At 40.0% G+C, this 22,345-nt stretch overlaps 2 protein-coding genes across 3 annotated transcripts; one reads left to right on the forward strand and one right to left on the reverse strand.

The window, feature by feature from the left end:
• Positions 1-855: 855 nt before the first annotated feature.
• Positions 856-19,009, forward strand: adnp2 (ADNP homeobox 2). 2 transcript variants are annotated; one of them, XM_023344997.1, is made up of 8 exons: positions 856-972; positions 3,259-3,350; positions 3,446-3,480; positions 4,854-5,120; positions 5,644-5,812; positions 9,969-10,090; positions 14,384-14,503; positions 15,106-19,009. In XM_023344997.1, the coding sequence occupies exons 6-8, from the start codon at positions 9,983-9,985 to the stop codon at positions 17,917-17,919; spliced, it is 3,042 nt and encodes a 1,013-aa protein (XP_023200765.1). In that variant the 5' UTR covers positions 856-972; positions 3,259-3,350; positions 3,446-3,480; positions 4,854-5,120; positions 5,644-5,812; positions 9,969-9,982; the 3' UTR covers positions 17,920-19,009. The 2 variants fall into 2 exon arrangements, with proteins under 2 accessions (XP_023200765.1, XP_005797492.1); XM_005797435.2 differs by lacking the exon at positions 5,644-5,812.
• LOC102224050 (gamma-glutamylcyclotransferase-like) lies at positions 18,757-22,194 on the reverse strand. The gene is made up of 4 exons (XM_005797351.2): positions 21,961-22,194; positions 19,784-19,929; positions 19,550-19,682; positions 18,757-19,277 (listed from the first exon to the last, which is right to left on the reverse strand). The coding sequence occupies exons 1-4, from the start codon at positions 22,135-22,137 to the stop codon at positions 19,137-19,139; spliced, it is 597 nt and encodes a 198-aa protein (XP_005797408.1). The 5' UTR covers positions 22,138-22,194; the 3' UTR covers positions 18,757-19,136.
• Positions 22,195-22,345: the final 151 nt, after the last annotated feature.

Consider the following 22,345-nt stretch of genomic DNA (forward strand, 5'->3'; position numbering starts at 1 on the left):
ACAAATTGAATAAAGTGATGTCAACTATGCTTTTATATCAGTAATCAAGGTTCACCAAGGCTTATCAAATTACATAATCCAAATTTATACCAGGGATTCATAGAAGAAAACCACACCTAGCAACTTATCAGACAAAGAAAATAAAGGATGACCCACATTTTGTGACAAATACTTTGTCCAGTTCTTATCAGTATTACAACAGTACAAGTCTACAGACTTGTTTTGAAGCCTGTTGGATCAAAGTACAGCAAACATTATCAACTGTAAAAATATAAGGGTCAATTTAGGATTTAATTTTTCTGGAAGAACTCCTTCTGAATTGAAAAATGTTTCTCGTATCTTATTAGATTACGTTAAATTTTTCAGATATGTTCTATGCATGTTTTAAAATTTATCAATCATACAAAACTAATTCTGAAATTTTCCCTATGAATGGCTATCCTGTAACAGGCCATTATATAACATTCTTGCATTTAAATGTCCCATTTTATTGGACCTATGTAATATTCAAATGGGTGAGACTATTGCTGTGTGTCTACTCTGTGATCTACTGGCAACTCTCCAGGGTATGCACCACTTCTTGTCCAATGATACAGGTAACACACATAAGTACACAGGTATATATGATTTATAAAGACACATATATTTATCGGATCCACAGGAGTTTCAACAACTTTTAGTTTCACTTGTAGGAATGAAATCACTGCTCTAACCTCCTTTTAGGCTTCACAGGGGCTGCTGATGCCTATCTCCTGCAGTCAATTGGTGAGTGACGGCCCTGGACAAGTTGCTAGTCCATAAAAGGGCAGCGAAGAAAGACATGCAGGGTAGACAAACATACACACTCACACCTGCTTTTGGTAAGGGAGAAACCAGAGTCCCTAGAGAAACCACACACATGTAGGAGGAGAATATGCAAACTCTCCCAGCAAATCCAGGAACGTTATCTTCTGGAAACATGTATGCTGTGAGGTGAGTAGACTTTGACAACTAAATGACTGATGCCAACAGATTATCTTTAAGCTCTTTATTTTTTTATTATATTGCTATATTTCCATTCAATATTTTCATCAGCGATGCTAAAGACAAAGCACAGTGCTACATTGTTTAAAGCTCAGACCTACTGTATGGCTGATTATGTTTTTTCTCTGTTATTCCTCCTTCTTTGTGGATTTTATCCTGGCAGTTTTACTTCTCAAAGTGCACAGGGATGATTTAAGGTTAAACGGGTTCTTCAAACTGACACCATACAGACAATATAAAAAATTACGACACCCTACAAGAACCTTTGTGTTTTTATAACATATTCTGACAAATTGACACTCATAAGCTATTCGAACAATATAAAGAAGTGGAAGCATAATTAGAAAACTAACAAAAGCTGAAGAAAAGACTTCAGAATGTTTTCAGACAGATTAGTAAAATTACATAATTTTAACATCAGAATAGGACATGTTTGGCATAAGGCAGAGGTTGAATTACCATGTAAAAATAATTTTTTGAGCTTTACATGTTATAATTCTATTTCCTCATGGATTCATACCTGGAGCGTTGCTTTGATTCGTTCATACATGTTTGAGAAATCCTTTAATCACCCAAGGCAGCATTTTTATAACAGGTCAGTCCAACTTGATTGTGCTATGAAATAGCACTACATACCTGAAAAATTCATTATACTGGACCTTTACGGAACATGCGACATTGTAATAAGAACCAAGACGAAGCAGAATTGGACCCTGCAACATGACAGTGACCCAAAATATACCAGTAAATCCAGAAATGACTGGCTGAGGAAATATGGAAGAAGTCCTGGACTGGGTTTAAGCCCAGATGTTGCTCCTACAGTATTGGGGTGACTTTAAATGAAACTTAAACATCTCACAGCTGAAAGTAAGAAGAAGCATAAATCTTCCAAAGACAGATGTCAGAGAATGGTACATGACTACAAGAAGCATCTCAATTGAGTTTTATCAGGAATAACTCTCAGTGGATAGGATATAAGAACTTGATATTTACCTGTAATAAAATTACTCCATTTTACAGAATAAAGAATATTAAGATTATACATTGGTGCTTGAAGATTTCTTTCAAAAACAATTTCACATTTAGAATAGAATAGAATAGAATAGAATAGAATAGAATAGAATAGAATAGAATAGAATAGAATAGAATAGAATAGACTTTGTTAATCCCCAAGGAGAAATTCCTTTAATGGGAAGTCCTAAATCTTTCACATGACTATATGGGTATTAGTCCCAAAATATACCCAGGTCTCTACCCTCATCCATCACCAGCTTGCGTGACCCCAGAATTTGTTCTTTTTCCCCATCCTGGGACCCTTTGTTTCAATTAGATTCCCCTTATTCATAGCTTAGGTCACTGAATCACTCTTATTCTGACCCCTCCCTCAAGACCAAGAAGCCATGGGAGACCCTACCAGAAGCTTAAGCCATGGATAATACAATGCCAGTTCAGTGCCATAGCGGTACTGAACTGGATAAAGCTGATTAAGATAAAGTGAAGATAGCGTAGCAAAACATTAACACCCTCCTCTCACTGACCTCCATATGACGACTGAAATGTCCAAACCTGAGCACCTAACTGTGATTTTATTAACGTCTTATTAATCTTCAAGCTTCTGAAACTAAACCAGCGTCGGGTATCGAACCATCCTTGTTGTATTAGCAACGAACTCCTTCTCATACCAAGTGTATTATAGCTTCACATGCATTTTATTTTTTATTTCTTTTCAGCTATTAAGAAAAAGAACAATCATACAAGGCATGGCACAAAAATGAAAGAGCTAATTACGTGGGTGGTAAAGAAGTGCTCTCTGTAGCATATTTCTAAGAAATTAGCTGTCATTTCTATATCAGAGATAATCAGGGAGTGGTTCAACCTTCTGGTTTAGGCCGGTGTATTGTGTAACCTGATACTGTAGGTACTGAATCAGTCAGCGACATCTAATGGAGTAATGCTGTCATATTGTTTAACGCTATTATCAGTGGTTGTGAACGGACTATTAGTTAGATTTATTTTTAACTGTGACAGTGCAACCTGACACTCGATCGAATTAGAAATTGTATTAATTTCTATTTTCATGTGTAAACTTCATCAAATGTACTTCAGTGACTTATATGATCCACAGACAGCTATAATGCAAATTAACTCTAGTTGAAAATATTGCATTCTGAAGTTCTGGTACTGAGCATACTCATCAGGATGCTTGAAATATTATGAAGATATGTATTTTTATAGTATCTGAGACGAAGCCACCCAGAGATGAGACCATTGGTTAAGTGAACAAGTGAGTGAGTTCAGGAGTACAATGCAATAAACGGTCATAACAGGTAAATATTGCTTGCACCAAATTTGTAAGTACTTTTTTCACATCTTTCAACATTTAAGGCATAAACATATTTTACCATTATCACTTTTCATTTAGATTAATGTTCTAAAGATGACCTCAAGATGGAGAAAGTAAGTCTGAATTGCTTGTTTTGTTTTGTCTAAATCAGGGGTCTCAAACTCCAGTCCTCAAGGGCTGCTGTCCTGCAACGTTTAGATGTGCCTCTGCTGCACCACAGCTGAATAAAGTAATTAGGTCATTAGCAAGGCTCTGGAGAACTGATCTACACAAGGAGGAGGTAATTAAGCCATTTCATTCCAGTGTTTTGTACCTGTGGCACATCTAAAAACTGCAGGATACCGGCCCTTGAGGACTGGAGTTTGACACCTGTGGTCTAAATGCAATAAGCTGGTATGACAAGTCTTGAACTAAAAAATGGATTTCCCTGATGTTTGGTACTTTTCTTGAGAAATGGCATTATATAACTCTTATTGTTAAGGGTTTGCAGTTCAGCAAATCATCTGTTCAGTTTGTTTCATTATATGATCTTGTCCTTGGAGAGCCCAGCAAGAAACATGATTTCGCTATTCAAATTTTTAATTTCGTTGGTATAATTTTAACAACCGTTTGACAGGAATCTAAAACTGACAAATTAAAACTGTCACCATTCAGCATTAATTGATGTGGACTTAAGTCATGCCTAATCTACATTAAGTGATCTGAAACAGAACAGTAGATTGCTAGCAAAAATGTCTCAGTGGTCGCTCGTCACGTCAGTTCGAGGAGCTTCACTTCAACAACAGCGATGTAGCGATGTCCTCAAAAACCAATACGACCTCTGGATATGGAGGTCAAGTGATGGGCCTCAATCGGATGACTAACGTGCCCCTTAACTTTTCTAACAAGATTTTTAGGAGCTAACGTCAAAATTTAACTTGTTCATGTGAAAAATAATTGGATTGTCTTTTACGAAACCATACAGCAGTGCATGAAAACTAAATCGCAGTTGACATAAAAATAACAACATTTTTGAAAATGGTAGTTTTTATACTTTGTGCAATGCTAGCTAAAACCCATGTAACTTATGAGTCTCTTGGTAGAATGGATGCTCAATGTGATTGGCCACAAAAAGTTGCATGATATGACATCACAAGCAAAGGACCGCCCATTTAGCTCATTTTCTCGACAAGCTATTGGTTAACTGGTGGTCTAGTACCACGTGACTCCCAGTGAGTGTGTAGGTGGCCACGCCCCCTAGCTAGCTATTCCTCATAGAATGAAAAAGTCCACTTTGCAGGTTTAATGTGGCATCAAAATCTGAAACTAGACTATGAAACACACCATGTGCACAGGTTGGGGCCATGCTGGCTGCAAAAGCGGCAGAGTAAAAAGTTGTACAGTTTTGCAGAATGTAAAGTCTCCTATTGGTCAGGTTGTGCTGTATGCAAATGAAGTCGCTACGTCAGATCCTGAACTTGAGCGCCATTTTTTTTTTCCTCAACAGGAGGAAGAAAGGGGACAAAAGCTAGACCAAAAATAACTTATCTTCGGATTCCTTGCGCCGTAATCACCGATCACATTCAACTTTAGCCCCTTAGCGCGGCGTGCGTGGGGAGGGGATGCTGCTCCGGTGAGCGGGGGTTGAGCAGCGCTGGGAGCAGACGCAGTTCACCGACACACATCTGCGGGCCGGTGGAAGTGGAGCACCGTGGCTCCGCCGGAGGAGACACAGCGACGACTAACGTTAATCTGCGCCGAAAATATCGCCGAGGTAAGTATGTGCGAGGAGAGGCTGTGTGTTGCTGGAGTGGGAAGATGCGCTGTGACCGGCTCTGTGACCTGGCGTGTTATCTGTCAGCACGCTGCCACTGCCAGCCTCTGGTTCCTGACTCCAATGTGGCTGATAGTCTGAATGTCTGCAGAGGGGAAGGGATTGGATTTAGGTAGCCATGAATAGCAAAAAAAAAAACCCCAAACTATTTAGGTGTGTTCAGATACTAACAAACCAGCTGTTGGACGGTAATTATGTTTTTAAAAAAATCATATTAACCATGACGTGCTTAAAAAAAAAAAAGCAAACAAATCTTTGTGCAACAGGATTATTACTATATTCGTGATTTATATATAACTTTTTAAATGCTGCTTTTAGCAATTTGATATATTTTATATACATTTCTGCATTAGCATTTTTACAGATTTGCATACTGCACCATATTATTCAATTTAAAGGAACATTTTAAAGTGGAAAAAACAACATTTCAGTTGATTTTTTTTTTTTGTCTTGTAATTGGCAGGATCCCGGCATCACAATGATTCATTAAGTGTGAGGCAACAAAATGAGAAGTACAGGGACACACACACAACGAGATGGTGATTAGGATGACGAGATCCATACCAGTGATATGAGCCTTTAGAACCGTGCTTGTGTGGGAGACGCTAAAATGTACACTGAAATGCATTCAGGTAGTTCTGATATCTCTTTGAACCCATTTCAACACAAAATATATTTGTTTATAAAAATCTAAAAATGCTTTTTTAAATCATTAAATCAGCATGATTGAACAAGTCAACAGTCACAACAGTGCATGGTGGAATAATTCAAGGCATCTTGGTATATATGCACAGATATATACAAATTCTGTAAACATAACATCCTGTTGGACCACACCAGAGATGCAACAATCCCTCAAAATAAAAAAAGATGCTGTCTTTATTGCTGCGTGTGTCAGACAAAGCTGTTCCAATCCAGTGGACAGCTCATTATTATTTGGCATACAACAAAAAAAAGCTATTTCAATTTAGAGTACAACACATTGTCTTATATAACTGTTATATATTATAATAGAAATGTGACCAACCATAAAAGACACATTTTCATTTACCTTTTCACATTTTATATATTTATTTAATCTTCTTGATTATTCCAAAGACTTAATAATGACGCAGTAGTAGGATATTTTATTTGTGGGAAATATTAAAATTAATTAGGTTTAAATGGACTGCACCCTGATTTTTAAAAGTTTTCTCAGAAAACTTGAATATTATTGTAAGACCAGCTATTAATGCGTTGTTATTATTATTCCCTCTGGTTTAGGGTGCTGGGCAATTTACTTTTGGCCAGTTTTTATTAGTGTTGCACCGATATAGAAATTTGGTCTAGTTTTGATATCCAATATTAATACTGCTGTTCTGATCAATAACTGATATTTACCTAAAATATATATGTATTTATTTCTCTGCCTTCTTGAACCCATGTAAAAATGGCTCCACCTCTACATTGCTTCTCTTTGATAGTTAAAACAACCCACAATCCTTTGCTGTATCACAATCTCTGTCACATGACGGAACAAATACCACATGGCCAACACCTTCCCCTCCCCCACCTGAAACGCATTCACAAAAGGCAACAAGATGGAAATAAACATCAGTTATTAAATTTAGCTCAGTTTTACTTCACGGACTGATACCAATATGTTATTAAGAAATGACTTGACATCGGCTTTTACGGATGTCGATCCCGCTATATTGTGGATCCGTAGGTTTTACGATGGGTAACCATAGAAACAATGTAGGGGTTTTGTTGTTGGCCACCTAGAGCAGCTGATTAACATCTCAAATGAAGTGAATTAGAAAGAGAGAATGAGGAAGTTCTCCTTCAGTAATAATGGTCCTGTGTGAGATCTTTGGCAAACAACAAATTTGATTAACTTTAAGCACTTTGAGTATTGAGAATTCAGTATTTTTCTGCATGTTTCACTGAGATGTGGCTGCAGGATCAAATCCCCGACTCTCTGTCTGTGCCCGGCTTTCAAAGCATAAGAGACTGAGATTTTAAGAGGAGTAGCAAGAGTAAAGGACGTGGAGTAGCAGTGCTGTTAAACTGTAGATGGGATAATCCAGGACATGTTACTGTGAAACTATTAGCATTAGGTTTTGTTCCATATTATTTACCAAGAAGGTTTTGCAAGTTTTATTTTGGCAAAGATGTAAGCTTTGCAATATCTTGTTCTCGACACTACATGTAGTGTCATCAGGTTAATTATCCCAATATAACCGTCTACTACGCTTCCAATATTTTACCAGTTTTCAGCTAGTCTACCAGAACGAGAGAAAATAAATGCTGACTTTGTTTTATGCATATGTCTTGGATGAATGCATCTTCAAACACATTCTCTTGGCAAGTCAAATCATAAACATGTTTTTCTTTACTTGGTGTACAAACCAGTTGTTCAAAGGCAACCTGTAATTAAAAAAAAAAGTCTGTGACTTTGAAGAGAGCATTCTGTATGCGGCAACTTGGACAAGTCACATGAATATTAGCAACTTGGACAAGTTGCCAAGTACAGAGAAAACCACAACAGGCAAACTTTCTATTCATAGCCATAACCATTTGCAATTTTTTTTTTTTTTTGAAGAAAATTGAATTATATAATTCATGCAGTCAGACATCCTACATGTGGAACATAATCCACCACAGGTCATTGCTGAAGAATCATACTAGTCCAACTCTTTCCTTTTTATAAAATAAAACCTAAAACAACTGAACCCAGAACCACAACTGCAAACTAACCAAATAAATTAAGGAGTCCTAACAATAAACATCTGAAATATATTACTGTGTCCAATTACTCTAAAGTGTTTTTAAGATGAATTACTGAGATGCACTTGTTATCAAATTTACTTTACCAAAGAAAAACAGCTATAAGGGATGGTCTGGTTTAGACTTGATTGGATACGCATGTAGATACATTAATAGGTTTGTAAATAGTTTGTTGAGCAATAAACTGGCACATCTAGAATAGTACCGGAGGTTTAATTGTTGGGTTTAAAGAGTGAAGTGATGGTGCAATCAGGGAGTTACCTGAGCATCCACCAATCACTTAAATGAATGAGTGAATTTTGTAGGGCATGTCATCGCATTAGACACCTTTAACAGAACTTTACATACTCAAATAGAAGTCACACTTTATGTCTGCATGAGGTGGTACTGTGTGGTTAAATCGTACATTTATTGCTATCTGGGGTGCGTGAACATGGCAGTGGTGAAATGCTGGAGTCAGTTTGCACACACCTCATTTCTCTCTTTGTTGTAGAGCAGGGGTCTCAAACTCCAGGCCTCAAGGGCCACAATCCTGCAGTTTTTAGATGTGCCACAGGTACAAAACACTGGAATGAAATGACTTAATGACCTCCTCCTTGTGTAGATCAGTTTTCCAGAGCCTTAATGACCTAATTATTCTGTTCAGGTGTGGTGCAGCAGAGGCACATCTAAAAGTTGCAGGACTGCGGCCCTCGAGGACTGGAGTTTGAGACCCCTGTTGTAGAGTGTGCACCTCACATGCCTTGCATTTGTGCAATGTGACCACTTTGGGCGTTTTTCATAGGTACAAATTGTTTACTTTGGTCCAAATTAGTTGATTAGGTAAGTTTTTTTGGGTGGTTCGGAAAACTCTTAACCAAACCAAAACTTGTCACTAAAGAAAACTGTACCGAGACCGTTTGGTGGAAGTGGACTTGGCACGATTGTTTTGAAAAACACCCTAGTTTGATTGCTGCCTTCACTTCTACACAAGCGGACTAAGAGGGGAAATTAAATGGAGTTTGTTTTAAACGGACTAAACACCTCAGGTCTAGAACACTGGTCGACTTAGAACAGGGGTGGGCACTCCTGGTCCTCGAGGGCCGGTGTCCTGCAACTTTTAGATGCATCTCTACTTCAACACACCTGAGTCAAATAATGAGGTCGTTAACAGGACTCTGGAGAACTTGACTGCACTTAGAAGGAGATTCAGCTGTTGGATTCAGGTGTGTTGGACCAGGGAGACATCTAAGAGTTGCAGGACACCGGCCCTCGAGGACCAGGAGTGCCCACCCCTGACTTAGAACCTCACATTGCTATCCATACTCTGGCCTGTCTGGATGCTCTCTAATATGTCTACTGACTCTACACCAGGGGTGTCAAACTCCAGTCCTCAAGGGCAAGTGTCCTGCAACGTTTAGATGTGCCTCTGCTGCACCACACCTGAATAGAATAATTAGGTCATTAGCAAGGCTTTGGAGAACTGATTTGCACAAGGAGGAGGTAATTAAGCCATTTCATTCCAGCGTTTTGTACCTGTGGAACATCTAAAAACTGCAGGACAGCGGCCCTGGAGGACTGGAGTTTGACACCTGTCCACTGTTGTAACTGTGGCAGGTAATAGTAGGAGAAGTAGTTGCCTTTCTATCCAAAAATGTTGGGTTTGATTGCAGCCTCCTCCTGCTTCATGTGTATATTCTCCTGGCCAAGACACTTAACCCCAAGTTGGTGAATGTGGCTAATTTACTGTGTTTCAAATGGGCATTACGACTAGAATACATTAATCCTAAATTCAGTCAATTTAGGATTAATGTGTGATGACCTTCTTTCAGATGTTCACTCCCTGCACCACCACAAATGAGGCCACAGTTTATGTCTTCTGAGACTACTTTGGCGGTGCCAACTCCTTTCTAATCAAATCATATATATCCCCACCGTTGGTCTGCATGTGCACAAAATCAGGTCATTCAATCTGGGAGTTTTAACTTGTTTTACATTGTCTAATTGTGCCATGGTTTCCTGTTTTTCTTTTTCTTTAAGGTTTGCAGTAAATCATGTATCAACTTCCAGTAGGAAGTGTAGAAAAGATTCGAAAGGCTCGTAAAGCAGTGAAAAACATCCTAAGTGAGATCGGCCTCGAAGACTGTCAGAACTGGCTGAAGGTATGTTTCATTGTTATTGTCCAATAACTTACAAAGTGTTTTATATATCAGGAGGCTGTAAATGTCATCTCTAATTGTGATTTTCCTTCAAGTTATTGCTCTTTTCATGCAGTTTTTAACGTGCTGATAGGATGACCCTCATCTGCTTCCTGCATAACTTGTAACTACTTGCTGTGTCTGACGTTACAAAGTGCATGCTACTAATGGTGCAAATTATTCAAAAAAAAAAAATTAAATATCTCCTTTAAGGTCTTTTTCAATTTAGTTATCAATATCATTCAAACAGAATTATCTTTTTATGAATGAGAGAAGTCCTGAAATCATCCTTAGTGAGCCAGCAGTAGTTTATTATTTTAACATCTTTTGTACATTCTTGAAATGTGTTTTTTTAAATATATATATTAATATTAAACTTCTGATTGACATCATCTTTGAAACTGTACAACTTCTTTCTCATATAAGCAGCAGCAACCAGCATCTGAGTTGTGAGAACAGGCTTTCTGCTGTTGCGTTTTGAATATTTAGTAGGATCTGATTATGCTTAAAGGAGGGACATATTAAATCTCCTCCTTCTTGCAATACGCTGTTTGTCCTCGCCCCCATCCGTCCGTGCACCTCGCCGCCCAGCACTCTAACGCTAGCCCCACCCCACCATCTCTCCTTCGACCTCCCTCCCCCCCGACTAAAGTTTCCGGTATTCTCAAATCCAAAACTTGTCAGCATTCTTACAGCCATATTCATCCACACCCGTGAGTTGTGAAGTTCTGCTGAAGAAATACATCCAGTTTTGACACGTTCTGACAATGTGGCTTTCCGTTGGTGAGAAAAAGTCCTGTAAACACCGTTACGCATGAGGGCGCACAGAGCCTGACTTTGACGCAGAAAAGGGGCACACATTACGCATGCAGCTGGTGGATTAATGTCAAAACAAACCCCAAAATGCCTTATGACAGGACGTGTGTTGGCTACACATCGGTGGCTTTAGATTTAGTTTCCGAGTTGACCAGTCAGAAATATTCCAGAAAGAATACAGGCATGTCAAAATGAACTGAAGTCGCTCTCTGGATAGTATTGGCTCGGAAAAAGCCATTTCGGTGTCACTCAAAAGAGGGGGGGCTCTAGGCTGCCATACAAAAGCATCATAATGGACTCCGGCAAAGTTTAAACCCTCATCGCTCACCCTGTAAAATACAATGGAAAAACGGCACGTGGGCGTCCCGGTTCGGGTTAAGGGGTTAAAAATGAACTTTATTGGCTTGGGTTTTACTTTTTCCAAGCTGAGAAGTGCTCTTGTTACTAATTACTGTACCTATTTTTTCCTACTGTTGTATCATGAACGCTGACCTTAACTCAGGAAGTGAGACCTGAAGAGATATTGATGATGTGCTTGTTCTTTGTGACTACTTGCATACATTTTCTATGTACTCTTTAAGTAATTTGCAGTACCAGTGAAGATTCAGAGTCGCGCATTTTCTGGATTTGTAGATTAAGACTCTCGCTGTGGTTCTCCAGAGTGCCAAAACTTTAGATCAGGGGTCTCAAACTCCAGTCCTCGAGGGCCGCAGTCCTGCAACTTTTAGATGTGCCTCTGCTGCACCACACCTGAACAGAATAATTAGGTCATTAAGGCTCTGGAAAACTGATCTACACAAGGAGGAGGTCATTAAGTCATTTCATTCCAGTGTTTTGTACCTGTAGCACATCTAAAAACTGCAGGACTGCAGCCCTCGAGGCCTGGAGTTTGAGACCCCTGCTTTAGATATAAATGATGGATGACTGCAGCTTCTTTTCTGATTTTATTTTTGTTAGATCAGAACATCTGTAATCAGACCTGATTATGCCCAGAAAAAAAATCACATTGAAGTGTGACCAAAAAACAAACAAAACCAGAAGAAAAGTACTTTATAAGGAGGCAAATACTTTTTATATAAGCTGTACACTTTAGATCAGTCTGGTCAAACACAAAGGAAAATGTTCTTATTTCATTTAGGTCTACACAGTGTCTATTATTGATAAGTTGCAGCATCATTTATAATTAAATGGGTTTTTTTTCATTTGCAATGACTTGATTTCTATGCAGTTTGATGAAATTGGGTCATTCATTATCAGGGTTGGGCAGTATGTAATAACTATCAGTAAAACATGGCAAGGCATTTGTGCCGAGCAACATATTTACATCTGTTTTTGCCATATTAGCTACCTGTGTCCAGTATAATTTACCTTTTATCACAAATGTTTCAAGAACAGCCAAATAACAAAATTGAGGAAAAATACCATCACCACTCAGAAAAGTTGTTGCTATGCAAGTTGGATTATGAAACCAAGGAAAGAGAAAAATAAAACTGAGTAGTTTTATAGACAGTCCCCTGATTTCTTTGCTTTGCAGACTGTCTTGTTAATACTAATAATGTCACACTGACTCCAACTTATTATTGTCCTTTTAAAAGATGTGAAAAAATGTTTTGTTTTTGTAAACCGATAAAACTAAACCTTAATGTCTGTTCTTATCTGTTTTAATCAGGTGGTAATCATAGGCCTGTCACGATAATAAATTTTGCTGAGCGATTAATTGTCTCAAAAATTATTGCGATAAACGATAATATTGTTTGAAGACCTTTTTACACTGATTTAATGAAAATTACGTAATAATGCATGCGATTTCCTGCCAAAGATAGATACATTTTATTTTCAAAAGAACACTAAACACTGGAACTGATAAACAAAAAACCAAAATAAAATGGATTCTCAGTCTCCATTAACATAAAATACTAGAATAAAAACTAAACAACATAAAGCCAAAGTAGAAATAAATACTGCATTCAACCAAAAGAGTGCAGATTATGAAGTCTGTATATTATGTTGCCCTTCAGTTGTGATTAGATTTAAATAGAGAAGATGGGCACATCGACTACCTAATGCAATAATTCACACTACATGAATTTTTTGCCCCAATTTTCCCCTTAGACAATCTTAGAACCTTGGACGTTCTAAGATTGTCGCTTGTGATTTCGTAACTGATCATCCTGTATAGTGTGGTGTGTTATGGTAGATCATCGTTGCCGCTCTGACCTAAATCAGGGATTTTCCCCGACTGGGAGCTTAAAGCAGCACATTGAATATGACAGGCAACCAATCAGAACGTGTGGATTCTCCTCTATGCTTTCTGAGGGGAAATTACGGAGGGGAGTCCCATCAGCTGACACAGTGAAGTCCAGCGGACATTGGAGATGATAGTGGAAACAACATTAATGTTTATTCAACATTTTGTGCAAAGAATATAGAAATGACAAGGGGAGGAGTTGGAGCAAAATTGCTACCGCAGTTGATAAACCTGGTAACTTTCAGCTGTTCTTCGTTAACGTGACATAAATAGGTTATAATGATTTTCATTCAGTCAGGACTTTACGCTGACACTAGCCACATGCACTGCAGGTAGATTGTAGTAAAGCATTGATTAATACCTGGTTTTAAAATTAGTTCACTGAACTTGTAGCCATTATTCTGTGCCCATTGTTGGACACCACATGGCAGGAACGAACCCGATCAAACCGTCATACCTAGGATTTCTGTCGGCTAATGTTTGGTCTATCGTGTAGTGTGCACTGGGCTTTACACTAAGGAAATGAGGAAGGGAGGGCCAGTGGAGAGCACTGGAGTTGAGCCTTTTTTCATTCAGTGTCATCAACAGAAAGAGAAAAAGGCCGGAAGAGACGATAATGCCGATAATTAAAATGAGGTTGATAGTTTTAATTTATTGTATGATTAATTGATTTATCGTTCATTGCGACAGGCTTAGGTAATCACTGGTCGATGCACTGTTGTTTAAGTTTATTGAGTATGGAAAAATAAAAATGAAACATGTTTGTCCATCCAGTCATCTGTCGATCCATTCATCCACTAATCTTTCCAGCCATCCTTTGTTTAATCCTTCACAGCCTGTTTTACAGGTTATACATTTAAATCCTGTCTACTGTAGCCAGAAATTTCACTAATAAATCTGAAAATGGAAGCAGGTTATGTGGGAATCTTGTCTGTGGGTGGAGCTGTTTGATGGATAAGTTGCAGAAACAGAATTATTTCATCAGTGCAACAACTTATCTTGACTTACCAGGTACCACCGGGAGAAGTCCAAACATAGCTGATCTAGCTAGGAATGCAACTTTTTATTCTGTAGATTTGGCTCAGAGATTGCGAGAACTCTTGGGAAAGTTATGATCTTCAGGATAAAAAGGGTGTAGTTTTAACATTCTCTGAAGGGATGTTTTCTATTATGATTTTGTTTGTTCTGTGCAGGATCTGAATGAAAACCCAGATGAGAAAAATCCAGATGAGGAAGAGGAAGAAGAAGAAGCCTTTCAGGAAACAGAATGGGTTGATATCACAGAGGGATTCAGTGTCCGACAGCAGAAGAAGGTGAACTTCATGTTTTCCCTTTGCTTTCATGACTTTCTTCAAAATCCAAAATAATGAAATCTTTTTTTACTATAGTGCTTTTATTTTATTTTTATCTTACATTTTTTCTCTTAAATGTTTTTGTCGTGTGTCCTGTAGGCACAAGTTATGTCTTGATTTAAAAAACAAAAAGTATGCTGCTTCTGCAAAACAGTTTTCATGCAGGACTGAGACTCTTAAAGCATGATTACTTTGAGTAATAATAATTTAAAAAAAGAGTATAAAATCTGAAACTAAAATTATTTAATTGCTTTGTTCAAAACAGATTTTAAATGTACTTGAAACTTTTTAAATTAGGATGTCATCAAAAAGTTATTTCAGTCATTCTATTGAGGGTCATTTCAGCAAATTGTATCCTTCCAACTTTCAAATATACTTAGATATATCACTAAACAAACAGCCTTCTTCTTATTCAGACAATAAAACTTTACTTTATCCTCCTTGTCTGCTCAAATGCATACAAATCAGAATATGAGGATCTTTTAGGCCTTCTAATTTAACAAATTTAGCAGTTGGAAGAAAATTATTTTAAATATTTACCTGATTTTCATTTGTTTCCCCAGTGGCCGTATCGGTCTCGATCTCTGTGCTGCACCCTCTGCAAGTACTCATCACAAAACCTCTACAACTTCAGAAGCCACGTCTCTCGCTGCCATGCATACGTTCAGTCATACTGCTCACTGGCACCCTGCTCTCAATGCCTCTTTATCGCTCACCCCAAGATCGTCAAGAAGCACATGCTCTTCTTCCACGCCAAACTGCCCGTCCCAAACATACAGCCGCAGAAGGAGAGTGGGTTCACCCATCGCTCTGCTGAGAGGTATCAATGTCGAAGGTGTGGATTCCCGACTTCCTCTATCTTCGCGATAAAGAAGCACATCATTCTCAAGCACCTGGATCACCTGGCAGATCAATACATTGGTTACAGATTGCACCAGCAGGCGACTACAGCAGTAAAGATCTACTGCTGCAAGGTGTGCAAGGTAAACACTGGAACTCTAGACCAAATGTTGCACCATATGCTGGTGGAACCAGCACACTATACTGTCACCATACAGGTGCAGAGTGTCATTACGGAAAACAAGAACTACACTGTTAAACCAACTTCTAATGGAAATGGATTGTTGGTCACATTCCCAAATATTGCCCCCAAACCACAGGCGCCTCAGATATTTCCCAGTAACCAGCTGGTTTTACCCAGTAATGGCCAACCTGCTGGGACTGTTGTGGCGGTGCAGCAGCTGCAAGGCAATACGAACAGTGCAACTCTGATCTGTACTCCTGGAACCAACCAAGCTTTTCTCCCTCCACAAGCATCGGCACTAGTGCAGCTTGCTAGCGCAGAAGCTAAAGGTTTGCTCCAGCCTGGTGCAACGATAGCCCTCCGTAGCGCTCTGCCCCAAGGGTCGTCCGTAGTCCAGCTTCCCACAGTGTCCAATGTGTCTCTGAAGCAGACACCCGTAACCTTACCCTCTCCTATAGCTCAACCACAACAGGCTCAACCACAAGGGCAGCAAGTGGTTCTTTCACCAGGACCTCAAACCAATCTGGCTGCTGGAGTTGCTCCTAAGCCTGTTGTGGCTGCACAAACTTCACAAGCAAACCACACTCCCCTACAAGGAACCATGCTCACTTCACAGTCCCTGCTGAGTCACCTTATCCCCACCGGCAACAGGGTGAATGGCATGCCCACGTACACATTCGCTCCACTCGTCTCTCAGAAAACTTCCATGCCTCTCAAGCCTGTTGAGCAATTGTGTAACTCCACGCCACAGACCAAGAGGTGGATCACCTGCCCCCTCTGCAATGAACTTTTCCCTTCAAACGTCTTCGATATGCACATGGAGGCCGCCCACCAGACCAAATCTACCGCTTCCAAGTCAGAAAGCGTTGCCGCCCGAGCAGCATTCCTGAAGAAAATGCCCGACAAGACAGTCAAATGTCTCACATGCAAAATTTTGCTAACAGAGCGGGTCGTCTTCCAACACTTGCTGCATGGGCTCAATTGTTTGTACTGCTCAGCTTTGTTCTTTTCAGTCAAACAGCTTGTAGACCATGTAAAGCTGCACAATCCAGCCAGCAAGGTGTATTGTGACTTTCTTAGGCAGAAGTACAGGATCTACTCCAAAGGTAACGGTGCTATTATCTTCCCTCATTTCGACGTGAACACCACCGCACCAAAGGACATCCTGGGAGAAGCAGAGGTCAACCTTGCCCTAGTCACAAGTTCCCTTGACCTAATTTACTTCAAGTTGCAGGCCAGCAGCCCACAAGACGTTTGCCCCACACCCATGAAAATCCATAGCGCCTACTGTCCCTTCTGCAACGAGAGGTTTCAGAATCAGTCTGATCATGTCCTGCACTTGAAACAGAAGCATTTTGTGGCGCCAACTATTCATGCCATCTTGAAAACTGAGGCGTTCAAGTGCATATACTGCAACGGGGTGTACACAGGAAAAGTCACTCAGCAGGCTGTGATGCTCCATATCCAGCGGTGTCGCTGTTCTCCAAAACCACCTCCACTGCCGCCACCACCACCGATTCCTAAGCCCACGGCTCCCACAGCTGTGCTGCAGCATCAACCACAACTAAAGCCAGCTCCGCAGGTCAGTCAACAGTCGGGACTTTACTTCCTCCAAGTGCCCCCGGGAATGACGATGACACGGGCCATAGCCCCAGCTCGTGTGATCCAAGCTCCAGCCCCTGCGGATCCCCCAGAAACCGAGGCAGAGCGGCAGCTGAAGAGGAAGCTTGAGGCAGCTTTGAAGGAGGCCATGGAGGCCAACAGGCGAGAGCGAGAAGAAAAGGCCGCCATGCGCAAGAGGAAAGAGCAGGAGAAACGGCAGCGGGAGAAGGAGTTGCAGGAGAAGCAGGAATCCCCACCAGAACCAGAGGTGCTGAGTGACCCTACGGTCAAGCTCGTGTTGGAGCCGACCGCCGTGGAGCGGCGCTGCAGTGACGAACGCAGAGAGTTTATCTCAAAGTACTTCAACATGAACCCCTACGCCACCAAACCGGAGACAGAGGAGTTGTGCAGAAGGCTGTCTATAACCAAAGCAGAGCTGGCGGGCCACTTCAGCAAGAAGCGCAGCAAGTGCATGAAAAGCCTCAAGAGGAACACGGCCGCCATCTTACTCGGCTTTAACATGAGCGAGCTGAGTAAAGTGAAGCACAAGCTACTGATCCCAGAGCCAGAGGCGCCGGCCGACATCGTGGAGTCGGACGACGAGGAGGAGGAATCTGAAGAACCGGAAACGACTGAAAAAGCGGCGGAGCAGGAACCGACGACGACTGTAGAAGGGGCGAAGGATGTGGAGGAGGAACTAGAACCGATGGATGTAGGTGACGCAGAGACGGAGCAGGAGCCGATGGAATGAGCTGAGATATTTGAGATATGGACCAAAAATAAGCAAATCAAGTTTAAATTCAAAACAGAAACTGCTAATTCCCAATGACTTTTCTGTTGAGTCATAGTCTCATTTCATAATATCTAAGTTATCCTGAAACAGAGGGCGGTTTGTGGATGTAGCCCTCACTAATAGTGCTTTGGTCCACCTCAGTATGTCATCAGTGCTCCTCCTTCTGGTTTCCACTCGGATGCAGTGACAGGTTGAGGCTTTTCTAAAACATAATGATACTGAGATAATGAACAGCATCTCCCTGGATTCAACTTTTATCACAAACCCAAGTTCTCAGCTGCCTTTTATACCCTTTATTTAAGACCACTCACTCAAATATTTCTAACTTACTTTGGTTCAGTTTATTATTATTTTTTATTATATTAGACCTTGCCTTATAAGTTTGACCCTTTTTCTGTTGGCCACCGCTGCTTTTGTATTTTTCACCATTTTTCACAGACCAAATTCTCCTCAGAAATGTTCCTCTCTTCCCTCCAAATTTTACAGTTAACTTTTTTTTTTTGGCCTTAATTTGAATTCTTGTATTCTGTCAGAATAACTTAATTTGTGCCATTGTGAGGTCCACACGTCTTGCATAGACTTGAGCAAAGATTAAACTAAACTCACACATTGCTGAATAATCCTGTGCATTGGTTTCGTTTTCCTGGCTGCTTCTTTTTGTATTAGTATTTTCTATAACTACTAGAGTATGAAAATCGTTGGGTTAGATATAAAAGTAAAACATTCTGTCCAAGGCCACTGTGGTGTAAAAAAAAAAAAAAAGAAATAAGAAAAATAAAGTGGTTTCTTTTTAAACACGATTCACTTTTGTTTATTTAATAAATTATGTTCATGTTAGAGTATTTGCAGAAGACATCTAGTCATTTCATTCATGTGTAATAAAATACTCTTGCCAATTATATATGTTTAATTTTACTATTCATCAGGCTGTATGCTGGGCCACACCAACTATCTTGTGATTGGATGCTTACAATATTATGATACAGCAAGAGATAAATCTATTCAACTAGCAAAACACAGATTAACCTTCAGCTTTTTTTTTTTTTTTACAGTAGAGCATCATGGATGTAACTACTATTACATCTAACACAATAAGAGGAATACAGTAGCCAGTTGACAGCCTAAATGGATGATGAGGCTTAAATGTTCTAAAAACCTCATTAATGTATTTTTGTTCACTTAATTCCAGGTAGCTGCGTAACGTTTCTAATTTGATCCAGGACCGAGGGGCCAGAGTAGTTGTTGGTCTGAATGGCCTCCAGCCTGTTCAGGTATTCCCTTGGAAGCCCGTTCTGTTCTGCTCCCAGGCACACCACCTTCAACGTGGAGAAAGAAACAATATTTACGCAAAAACCAAAACGTGTGAAAATAATGAACGAACAATCACAGTTTTAGGGGGCGATTCCTCAAAAGAACAACGTATTCTCACGGTTTTGACATATTGCACATGTTGAAAATCCATCCAAACGTCTAGGTTTTACTGATATATTTTGGGATGTTCTAGATCAGGGGTGGGCAACTCCTGTTTTTCTCACTTGAAAACTCTTGATTAAATAAAAACGAAAAATAAGTTAAGTTCTCAGGACACCTGTTTGTACTGCGGAGATGGAGGAGAGGCGTGAAAGTTGTTCATCTGGTACGTCCTGCATTGTAGCACACCGTCATCAATCTCAACAGAGACCTCCAGCGGGGAGTATATTCCACGGCTCACACCTTCCTGTCTTCAAAGGAGCATGAATAGAAAAAAAAACAACACATTTCTGTTTAAACGGAACCAATGTATTGATAAACCTTTAACCAGATGTGCATTTGTGCCTCTCACTTGTCCAAGGTTGGGAGGTTTTCATTGCTCAAAGTCCAGATTACACCCCACACCTCTTCGCCCGGACAGGCCTCGATGGTGGCCACTCCGCCGTGCCACGCGTTTTCCACATGTTCCTCCCACAGGCCAAAGTTCAGCTTGTAGTCCTGTGGAAATGCATAACCAAAAGATGCAAAACTGGTTTGACTTCAAAAATGAAAAACAGTTTTCCAGAATATTTCATAAGTACCACATATAATTAAGATAAATCTTTATTGTCATTGTCACAAGGACAACGAAATTCAAAGGGTGCCATCAGTCGGTGCACATGCCCAAAAACAAAAAATAACTGTCGCACAATTCACACACAACTCAAGAATCAACAAACTGGCAAAAAAAATAAATAAATAAGAACAGCCACATTCTCACATACATCCTTTAAGATGATTAATGGTTGTTTTTGATTGCATTTAGTTTTGCTATTGCTATCGTCTCTGAGACGGTTGGTTCTTGTTCTGGTTGCTCTGTATCTTCTGCCTGAAGGCAGCAGTGTGAACAGAGGATGTCCGGGGTGAGAAGTGTCCTTTGTGATGTGCTGTGCTTTTCTTAGACAGCGGTCGCTGTGCAGGTCCTCCAGTGAGGCGAGAGGGCAGCCAATGATTTTTTTGGGCTGCATTCACAACCCTTTGGAGAGCTTTCCTTTGAGCCGTAGTGCTGCTGTTATACCATACGCAGCTACAGTAGGTCAGTATGCTCTCTATGGAGCACTTGTAAAGGGACACCTTCTTGATGTTGTTCCTCCTGAGAACCCTCAGGAAGTTCAGTCTTTGCTGGGCCTTTTTTATCAGCTCCAAGGTGTTCATGTTCCATGTGAGGCCCTGCTCAATGTGGACCCCCAGGAAACGGAAATCAGCTACCCTCTCCACACATTTTCCCCCAATGGTTAGTGCAGTATATTTTTGTACAGATCTCTTCTGTCTGACAGGTATTTGAATTTGAATCCCAACCTGGGATTTACACTAGAATGTCGAAAGTAGTATGGTCAGACCCCACAAAAAAAAACTTAAAATAGTTATTTTTTGGAGTTTTGGGAAATTAGTGAAGGCTTTACAAACCACAATATATGTTTTATGTAATCTGCGATTAGAGTTAAATACTGCTGTTCAGGCTTGAGCTCTCTGGGTAATGCAATTTTCAAGCAGGACCTCGAGTGAGATAGCTTTAGTCAAGAAAATACATTTTTATTTAATTATTTTTGTGTTTTAACACTCGCAAATCAGCATTTTATCGAATGAGTAATTTATACAAAAATCTCAGTTAAGTTTGGCCATTTCAAGTGTTTCATTTCACTTGAAATGGCCAAGTGAAATAAAACACTTGACCAATGCAGTTTAGAGTCAAAAATGCTGCGAAATAAGCCTTTAATAAAGAGCCCAGTCCAGATCTGATCCGAACCTGAGGCTTCCGATTCAGGAAATGGCTTCAGGGCGAGTCCACCTCATTTTCCCACTGCTTCTATCTACTCTATCACCTACAACACCTCGACTCTTCAAACCTGGACTAGATTATTCTCAAATAATAGCAGAATATTTAAAAACAATTGTGAAACTTCAATAAAAGGCGATTGCAGCCCTTTTTGTGCATCTAGAACACACTAGAACTTCTCCAGCTGTTCCACTAGAACATTTTTAATTGGATCTTTAATTTCGCTGTGCGAAATAGAGACGTGCTATAAGGTCTAATTCTAATCAAAGGTGCTGAAGGTAGTGACAAATTAGGTGGAATAGCCCTTTAGCCGTTTTTGCTAATAGGGAGCTGCAATCGGAAACCAACTTCAGCTCTCTGGTTTCTCTCTGGTTCCGATTCGACTACTGACTTCAGCTACTGTCATGAAAAGCAGATGAGTAGCGGCGGTTCGTTTCAGTTTATCTTCGCTGCCTGAGGGATTTTAGTTTGTCTGTTAGTGAGGAAAGCGAGTGTAAAAGCTAGTAGCCAGACACGGCTAGCTGTCATGTCAGCCAAAACAAGAAATGCTGCTGCGGTCAGAAACTAAATGCTTTCAGTTAGCATGGCACTAGCCAAAACAGGACAATAAAAATGACATGCATAATGGTTTACTTTTATAAATCATATATGTAATCCGACATAATTGTAGTCTGTCGTACATGCAAAAGATTGACTGATTTCAATGTACAAACCTTTAGTCGACCTGTAGAGACGAACGCAGCCGATGGATTATTTAGCTGCAGTCTTTCCCTCAATAAGTTGCTTCCAAACGCAAAGTACATAAAATTACCGTCGCTGCTGCCTGGCATTTCTGCAAAACATATAGCAATGAGTACAAATATGTAGAAACGATACGACACACGCCACATCGTAACTAGTTTCCAATGAGCTTCCGGGAACTCGGGACTTCCAGGTAAAGTCGAGTTGTCTTTTATGGTATGGCAAGCCGTTTCAGCATTTTATAGCCAATTTGAAATACTTCCATTTATAATATATTTTGTGGTTTTGCATCTACATGATTTCATGGTACTGATCTCATGCATTGAATAATACGTTACCTCAGTGCAGGTGTAAATT

Source organism: Xiphophorus maculatus, chromosome 13, assembly GCF_002775205.1.
Source record: "Xiphophorus maculatus strain JP 163 A chromosome 13, X_maculatus-5.0-male, whole genome shotgun sequence".
In the NCBI taxonomy this organism is placed as follows: Eukaryota; Metazoa; Chordata; class Actinopteri; order Cyprinodontiformes; family Poeciliidae; genus Xiphophorus; species Xiphophorus maculatus.